Source organism: Sinocyclocheilus anshuiensis, unplaced genomic scaffold (assembly GCF_001515605.1).
Source record: "Sinocyclocheilus anshuiensis isolate Anshui unplaced genomic scaffold, SAMN03320099.WGS_v1.1 scaffold2205, whole genome shotgun sequence".
Taxonomy (NCBI): Eukaryota; Metazoa; Chordata; class Actinopteri; order Cypriniformes; family Cyprinidae; genus Sinocyclocheilus; species Sinocyclocheilus anshuiensis.
In genome coordinates, this window is record NW_015551115.1 from 85,663 (window position 1) to 95,428 (window position 9,766).

Sequence of the window (9,766 nt, forward strand, 5' to 3'; positions counted from 1 at the left end):
TATATATATATATATATATATATATATATGTATATATATGTATATATATTCCTTAAAAAGTCCAAAAAAAATTATTTTATGATGCTTCTATTCTATATATTATTGTTCAACTACTCAAAACAGTATTTGATTGTGCACATATGCAATGTGTTTACATGCCTATATTTATATTATGTAAATTAATATAGATCAAAGTCATTATACTGAAAGCCCTTGCTATTTGAATTCTAAACAAACAAGTAGTAAGTATGGAGCAATGGCAGGACTTTTTTTATCAGCCCTACTGTTGCTGATCTAATCCTGTTTACATTAAATAGTCCTGAGTAGGTTTGAGCTTATTGAACTGTTGCTATGACAGCCATTCCAAGATGAGTTTCAAGGAATGGAACAATCCAGGATTGTGTTGAATTATCAGTTCCAGATTTAAAAAATCCTCATATGAAGAAACGTGGATCAAACATGGCATAATTAAACTGTTTGTGCTGTCTAGGTGAAGGAAGCCATTTTGAATGATGAGATTTACTGCCCTCCGGAGACAGCAGTCCTACTGGCATCTTACTCTGTTCAGGCCAAGTACGCCGACTACAACAGAGACATCCACAAGCCTGGTTACCTCACCAATGACAGGCTGCTACCACAGAGGTGAGCCAGTCTTCTCAACACAGTAATACAGTCATGGCCAAAAGTTTTGGCAGTGACATAAATTTTGTGTTTTGCAAGGTTTGCTGCTTAAGCTGTTCTGGTGTTCATTCACATTCTTTCTAGATTATTGTGTAGAGTGATCCGATGCATTTTAAATAATTGCCAAAAGCTTAATTGGCCAAAAAAATGAACTTTTCACAAAAAAAACAAATTTCAGTTTTTTTATCCTGACACAAAATGACCAGCTAACATTAATTGACTAATCATATCAGCAGCACATGTGAAAGTGTGAATAAGTACTGGTCTGGTAAAATCACTATCATACTAAGATTGTAAGAGCAGACTGATGTGTTTCCAATCATTGTGTTCTTGTTAGCAATGGTTACCTCCAAAGAAACACATGCAGCCATCATCGCTTTGCATCAAAATGGCCTCACATGCAAGGAAATTGCTACAAAGAATATTGCACCTGAAAGAACCATTTACCGGAGCATCAAGAACTTTAAGGAGAGAGGTTCGACTGCAGTGAAGAAGTCTTCAGGAAGTCCCAGAGTGTCCAGCAAATGCCAGGACCTCCTCCTGAGGAGTCAGCTACGGAATCGTGTCACCACCAGTGCAGAGCTTGCTCAGGAATGGCAGCAGGTTGGTGCAGACTGGTGCAAAGTTTTCTCTAATGAAGCTCCCTTCCGACTGTTTGGGACATCTGGAAAATCGATTGTTTGGAGAAGAAAAGGTAAACGCAAACATGAGTCCTGTGTTGTGCCAACAGTGAAGCATCCTGAGACCATCCATGTGTGGGGTTGCTTTTCAACCAAGGGAGTGGGCTCTCTCATAATTCTGCCCAAAAACACTGCCATGAATAAAGAATGGTATCAAAACGTCCTGCAAGAGCGACTTCTTCCAACGATCCATGAGCAGTTTGGTGATGATCCGTGCATTTTCCAGCATGATGGAGCACCATGTCACAAAGCAAGAGTGATAAAGAAGTGGCTCAAAGATCATTACATTGAAATTGTGGATCCGTGGCCAGGCAACTCCCCAGATCGCAATCCCATAGAGAACCTGTGGTCAGTCCTCAAAAGGCGAGTGGACAAGCAGAAGCCCACAAATTGTGATCAACTCTGAGAACTAATAAGGCAAGAATGGATCGCCATCAGTCAGGATTTGGCCCAGAAGCTAATAACCAGCATGCCAGAGTAAATTGAAGAGGTTATGAAGAACAAGGGTCAACACTGTAAATATTGACCCATTATATTTTTTTGCCAATAAAAGCCTTTAAAACTTATGATATTCTTATTATTGTTTTTCAGTATACCATAGAAACGTGGAAAAATAATCTACAAATACTGAAGCAGCAAACTTTGCAAAACACAAAATTTGTCACTGCCAAAACTTTTGGCCATGACTGTTCACAAGTTGGATGTCCTCCATCTACGAGTTGCTCGATGGTTGTTTCAGATGTAATGTAGTAATGTAATGAGCTTCTCTCTTTATTTGTAGTTCAATATGGTACATAAATATAAGCTACTATCAGATTCAGAAGATTTCAGGATTTCAGGGTGGACTTTTTTTTTTTTTTTTTTTATCTGATACTCTCAGAGATGGGCATAAATACATGAAAATGTATTTAAAATAAAAACACAAAATACTGTGTGGAAAAGTGTATTTAAATAAAAATACAAAATACTGTGTGGAAAAGTGTATTTAAATAAAAATACAGTATTTTGTATTTTGAAAATACACAAAATACATGTGAAATTGGCCATCCAGTGCAGGTATCCCTATAGGCTGAAATCTATCTGCACCTATTCTGGAGAAAAAAAAACATATTTCGATGTGTACTACTGCTTAGAAACTTTTGTTTTCATTTTACATACCTCTTCCCTTCCCCTACCCTGTAGGAAATACAAAACTACCATGTTACTAAACTAAAGGCATGTTTATTTCATGCTAAGTTTATTTTGTTGTATATAAAGTTTATTCAAATTATAAAGTGTATCTAAAATTTAAATTTTTAAATTAGAATTCATTTAGATAGCATTTTTTATTTATTTATTTAGTCATTTAGCAGACGCTTTTATCCAAAGCGACTTACAAATGAGGACAACAGAAGTAATCAATTGTAGTATTAAAACAACTAAAAACACATCCAAAACTAAAAGCTAAAACTTATACACATTTTAAAAATAAAGAAATTAAATAAAAATGACAAATGCATACAACAACATTTCAAAACTTAACATTTAAATGAAAAACAAAAAATAAAGCTAAAAACAATTCAAAATATTAAAGAACAAAAGGTATAAGACTAAGAGTATAATAATGATTCTAACATAACACTAAGCCAAACACCAAAAAAACAACTACATATATGTGTATGTACAACCATACACACATACATATATATATATATACATACACATTTATAAATTCTATATATATATTATTTCATTTCCATTTAGTTTGTTGAAGTAGTAAAATAACTTAAAAATTAAGTAAAACTTAATAAAAGACCTATACAGACATAATAAATTCAGACATAATTTAACTCAAATTAAAATAAATAACAAATACAAATAATACAAATCAAACGACAGTAGTTTATCAGTAATCCTAAAAAATAACACTGCCAAACTTACATGCTAAAAAACAACAACTTACTTACACATTGTAAGAAATGGTTATAAAAACTGAAACAGAAGTGAAACAAGTAGTAGGAAAGAGGAGAAATAAAAAGCGATACTTATCCTTTGCCGGTGTCCCTGCCCGGTGGAGTCACACGGTAGAGTCGATGGTCTTTACACTCTTCAGTCTTCACACGAGGAGGCCGTCACGCGACACTGCCGCGACCGCTGCCGCGTTTAACTAAGCTTTTTTATACCCGTCTAACAAAATACTAAATTAATTCAGCTGGACACTTAATTATTCTGTCTCTACATAAACATATATTTGCATAGATGGGTGAACACAATCACCTGATTTTGTAAATGTGACAAATATTTCATTAAGCACCAAGTTTGCACTTGCCTAAAATTTAAAATGCTTACATTTACAAAATGAGCCTGCAATATCAGAAATTATGAATAAAGTAATGGTCCATGTTAAATACAAACATTAATTAAAAGAAAATGTTTAATGAATTTAAAAAAACGTACAAGAAAGCATTATTTAATTTAGTGTTATACATATGTTATCAAATTTATATGGTCTGTTCTATTGTCACAAATCATAATCTTACCTTTTCTGCATTTTTCACGATTCTTTGAATTGTTTTGTGTGGGTTTAAGAAGTGTACTCGAAAACATTTTCCCATGTGTCCTCCAAAATTACCCACAACCTAATCAGTTTATATGTGAAAAAATCTATTTATTCACAAACTTCTCACGAAACGATTTGACAAACTACTCGGCAAACTACTTCCTCCCACTGCTGCTTTCTAATGATTTGGAGAACAATTACTTCGAGTCGCCCCCTGTCATTTCACAGAATTATACAACGGCGAGCGCATCAAGTATAAAAGCCGTCTCCGTTTAGGGAGGAGCGGGCAGTCAACAGGTTCGTGGCGTAGAGACAGGCGAAAGTATAAACAAGGCTTCAACTGCACAAAATGCTTTCACTACGACAGAAATCGGGAGCTGCACGGTGATTCCACCGCTTCCTGCGTCCTGTGTGAAAGAGCCTTTAAGTCAAGAGTGTAGGCCTGCTTGTTGGCGTTCCACTCTGCACCAAGCACATCACATTCTATTGCTCATTCATTCATGCTTCTTTTTCCATTCCACCGTTCCAATAATTCCTGCCCACTAAAAGCTGCACGGATATATTCGCTTACCCCGATAGGTCTATCTATGTAAACGATTTAGAAAAAGTTCAGTCGATTCACACTTTATGTGTCGCCACGATATGTAGTCATATCACCCATGCCTAACATGCAGTAATGCTTTAAACACATTTGACAAGCTAGTTGATAAAAAACAAAAAAAACAATTAACTATCAAAACTGATTGGCTAACACTATCCTGTGCTCTTTTCTTCTTTCATTTTAACTGAAGGCAAATCTGAATGATGCACTATTTGAACTTTAATCAACAAGTACAGTTGACCATGATATCCTCACCTTATCTTATTCCAGAAAAGTCGCTCACCCAATGCTGGATGGAGCTGTACAGCTGCAGCTCACGTGATGAATGTTGGGGGGAGGGTGCGTGTCTGAACTAGTTGATGAACGAAATCAGCACACTGATAAAGAGGTTAGAGGTTGACAAGTATTTTATGTATTTTGAAAATACAAAAATACTCATCTTAAATTTTATTTAAATACAAAATACATTTGATTTTTTCCAAAGGCTTTCAAATACAAGATACAAAATAGTATTTTGTATTTCAAATATGTATTTTAAATACATGTATCTGAAATACTGCCCATCCCTGGATACTCTTAATGTTTCAGTACACAGGGTAAAACAGAACCCCATGCGTCATTGCATGCTATAATTAAATGTCCCTGGGCCTTGGCAAGCCTTTAATGGCCTCTTGTTGAATCACCTTGCAAAGCACTGTGATTTACAGACGGCTGGTATGTGATAAGGATTGATCAAGATACTCGACTATTTCATTAGTGAGGTTGACTAGTTTCTGCAGCTTTTTTTCTAATTTGTTTTGGCTTTAATATTTTTAGCAAAAGTGCTTTAAAGAGGCTTCTCGAAGATCCTTTGCATGCTCTTAAACTCTTTTTATGAAGTTGCTTCTCTATGTTCTTCACTTTTAAAGCATCAACCAATGTGTATGGGGTAGGGCTGGGTAATAAACAATAACATATCGAAATCGCAATAAAATTTGTGTCGATAATGATGATAAGCTCTGGACATTTTTACTCGATATGAAATAATGTGACAAAATGCAATTATTGCCTGTCGCTAATAATCATCATCAAAACTTCACAAGCTTTTCAGTTTCATTTGAGAAACACTACCGTCAAATACAAACTGAAATTGAAAGATCTTCATGACAAACCGTCAAAATAAAAGTTCAGTTTAACTAATGACAGAAATATATCACTATTGTGTACTAAAATGTAATTCTTGAAGTAATTATATTATTTTTAAGAAATGTCATACAACCAAGATTATTTTTATCCATGTATTAATACAGTTCTGTTGTGCAGCATCTGATTTAACAAAATATAAATGCAATGCTTTGTTGTAAATGAATTATATTTTAATTCGATTACATTTGAAAAGATTTATTAAATTATTAAAGTTTTACTAATTCCTTTCATTATACACCATTTTGATGATAGGTTTGTATTAAATCACACAGAATCCAGAAAAAACTAAATTGAAGACACAGAAATTAGGGGGAGAAAATAAATTTCATGTGGCGTTAAATTAAAAGGTAGCTTATGCTATGGAGTTCAGTTGTGAACAGTTAGATTTACTCAACACTTATTCAAGGTCTAACAAACATGTGGAGAGCTTTCCTTCCCTATTAATGATAAATGAATATTGTGATATATATTGACAGGCATGGCGCTTAACACAAATAAATACATCCAAAATAAATACAAAGATATATTGATATAATGTTTGCTTTTTGTAAATCTCTTTACATTACATTTTTGTAAATCTCTTTACATTAATTTGTGGATCTAAATCTATTCATCTTGAAATACGAAACAAATCTAACCCCATTCAATGAAACCAATGCAAACAGCAAATTTTGTAAGTTTTCCCCTGCCTTCAAGAATTTCAAGTCATAATTTTTAGGTCTCCAGCTTTTTATGTGTTCCATGAGAGTTAGTGTAATAATATTGTTACACAATATTGATGATTATTTTGCAATTTTGAGCCCATACAGTGATGCCAGACTGATTCATCATGTGTGTATTGGATATTATCATGTAGAGTTTTGGAGCAACATAAACTGACTAAAGAACAGTGGGAAGACAGAATACAGACGTGGCACGAGGAACACAGGGGTATGCTGAGGTAAGGCTTGACACAGAAACACATGCACAGACAATGCAGAGTACACATAACAATAGCTTATAATACAAGAGCACGCTTGGGGCACTGGTGTTTTCAGTCCCCAACTACACACACAGTGCACTTCACAATGCTTAATAGCAGTATTTCTATTCCCAACATGATTGTGTGTTTACAGAGAGGATTCTTTGATGGAGTATCTGAAGATCGCTCAGGATCTGGAGATGTATGCAGTGAACTACTTTGACATCAAAAATAAGAAGGGAACAGAGCTCTGGCTGGGAGTGGATGCTCTTGGTCTCAACATTTATGAACATGAAGACAAGTATGTCTTGTGCTGAAATGTCTCACACTTGCTTTATGTACAAACTCTACTATACCAAAGTTTGGGGTCTGTATGATTTTTTAAAACGTTTTTAAAATAATTATTTTCTTTCCAAAAATATAATAAAAACACTAATATTGTGAAAATATTATTCCAATTTAAAATAACTGTTTTCTATGTGAATATATTTTAAAATGTGATTTATTAGTGTTATGTAAAGCTGAATTTAGGATCACTGAAGACTCATTACTTGAGTCTTCAGTGATCCTTTAGAAATCATTCTGATATGGTGATTTGCTGTTCAATAAACTTTTCTTATAGTTATCAATGTTGAAAAGAGTTGTGCTGCTTTATATTTTGTGGAAGCCATGATGCATTTTATTCAAGATTCTTTGATGAATTTAAAATAATAGCATTTAATTGAAATATTTTTTTTTGTAACAATGTAAAAATATTTACTGTCACTTTTGAAAATTTAATTTCTAAAAAAATTTTCAATTATTTGTTTTCCCCTGGAAGAATTTATTAAAGGGGTAGTTCATTTAAAAACTAATATTGTCAAAATTTACCCTAATTTTGTTCCGTATGACAATAATTAATAGATTTTTAATTAAACCTGAGAGGTTTCTCCCTTGAGCTGAAAGTTCAGGCAAGCAAAACTTAAAAAATCTAAAAGGGTTATAAATTTAAGCTTTTACATCTAAGCAATAACTGACACACAATGCTTATGGTAAACACGGAAGCTTGTGTATATTATCTTGTGAGTATTATTTGCATTATTAGAGTTGACCTCTCCCTCCTGCTTCAGCACCCATCCATTCCCTGCCTTATAGGGCAGACATTAGAACAGGGTGAGTCACAGCATGTGGTGTTTTGGCCTTTTGCCCCTGGGTGAAGAGAAGCATAGCCTTGAGTTCTATTCACAGTGGGACCATTTCCAGTAGCATGTTTAGGTACCGCGCAACCCACGCAATTGCCCCTGCAGAATGCGACCCCCACCCCCACCCCTATGGGGTCATAGTGCTCATGTCAGTCAACTCCCAAAAATACTTTAATATTAGGTTCTAAGAGCTCAGCTGATTTGATGGTCTGTCAGCACATGAACTAAGTGTTTTCCTCTGCTTCCCACTGCTGGCTGTTTTTGACATGACTTTCTGAATAATGTGGATAAAGGTATTTTTAATCTTGTTCATCCCTCTCTTTGTTTTTCTTTAAGGCTCACACCAAAGATTGGTTTCCCTTGGAGTGAGATCCGAAATATTTCTTTCAACGATAAGAAGTTTGTCATCAAGCCCATTGATAAAAAAGCACCCGTAAGTATTTTGATTACTATTTATGATTATTCTGTCAGTTTGAACTACAGAAGTTTTTCAATTTGGACCATGTTTACATTCACATAATTTTGGGGTAAGTCATTGATATGGTGTTTACAAACGAATATCTATAATAATGCCGTAACCATACAGTTGTAAATTGGTATGAATTTTCTTTGTTGGACGTCCTGATATGTTCTGTAATGTGACTCAGCAGCCAATCAAAGTTCAGTGACTAAGAATGTCAAATCCGAATAGCATACCATTATAATTATTGACACATTCGTACATTGTGAAAACGAGTACACATTTTTTGTAACAAGTTCTCAAGGTGTCACTATAATAAGCAACTTTGCTAATAACTAAACAACCATAAGTGATAGTGTCAAACGTCTTTTTTTGTACAGAACACTTGCTTTAAACCTTAACACATGTATATTTCATTTTTGTTTTTTTCTGAAGAACAAAAACCGTTCAATTTGTCAAAATAATTTAATCCATTAAATTTAGCAGATACAATATGGCATATTTGTTGGGACTTGCCCATTATGACAAATATGCCTAAATCATTTGTGGCCACAAAGTCTTTTGAAGTCCAAACTTCTCAAAACTTTGTACATATGGAGAACAAGTATCAGTCATATCAGCCAAATCAGTAATATCAGTCATAGCATGCAGAGATCAAATATGAACATGTTCACTGAATCTTTTCAATTGTGATGGCAGGACTTTATGTTCTATGCACCACGACTGCGAATCAACAGGCGCATCCTGGCTCTGTGTATGGGCAACCATGAGCTGTACATGAGGAGGAGGAAGCCTGACACCATTGAGGTGCAGCAGATGAAGGCTCAGGCCAGAGAAGAAAAACACCAGAAACAGATAGAGAGGTGACAATGAACACTTTACATGACATAATTTACATAAACATTCTTTTCAATACATTTTTATTTATACTTAGTTTACATAGTAGTATTCTGTCTAGCCATTGAAAGTCCATGCAACCATAAATTTCAAGCTTCAAAAAGTGAATGAGGACATCGTAAAAGTAATCTATATTAATTGAGCTTTAGAATCTTAGTCTACTTGAATTTTTTTAAGTTACGTGGACTTTTAATTTTATGCAACTTTTTTTCTAGTTCTGTTTTCTTGGAAGTGATGACTCTGGGCATCAGACAAATGGAACTTTGAGGTGTTGCTGCACAAATCAAATTTACTCTGTCTCCATCAGAGCTCAGCTTGAGAATGAGAAGAAGAAACGAAAGCATGCAGAAAAGGAGAAGGAGAGAATAGAGCGAGAAAAGGATGAGTTAATCGAGAGACTGAGACAGATTGAAGAACAGACGATAAAAGCACAGAAAGGTACAAACATCTGGACTTCAGAGGGTTAGTTCGCCTAAAAATGAAAATTGGCTTGTTTTTTTACTCACCCTCGAAGCATCCTAGGTGTATATGATTTTCTTCTTTCAGACGAATCCAGTCGGAGTTATATTAAAAATTGTCCT

General features: G+C 34.5%; 1 protein-coding gene across 1 annotated transcript in view; it reads left to right on the forward strand.

Moving 5' to 3' along the window:
• Positions 1 to 9,766, forward strand: part of LOC107662997 (radixin-like) — a 91,465-nt gene that overhangs the window by 69,619 nt on the left and 12,080 nt on the right. Inside the window, exons 5-10 of the mRNA XM_016453133.1 lie at positions 491 to 642; positions 6,543 to 6,626; positions 6,802 to 6,948; positions 8,165 to 8,261; positions 8,988 to 9,151; positions 9,493 to 9,623. Of these exons, the coding sequence (XP_016308619.1) occupies positions 491 to 642; positions 6,543 to 6,626; positions 6,802 to 6,948; positions 8,165 to 8,261; positions 8,988 to 9,151; positions 9,493 to 9,623 (775 nt within the window). The remainder of the gene's footprint in view (positions 1 to 490; positions 643 to 6,542; positions 6,627 to 6,801; positions 6,949 to 8,164; positions 8,262 to 8,987; positions 9,152 to 9,492; positions 9,624 to 9,766) is intronic.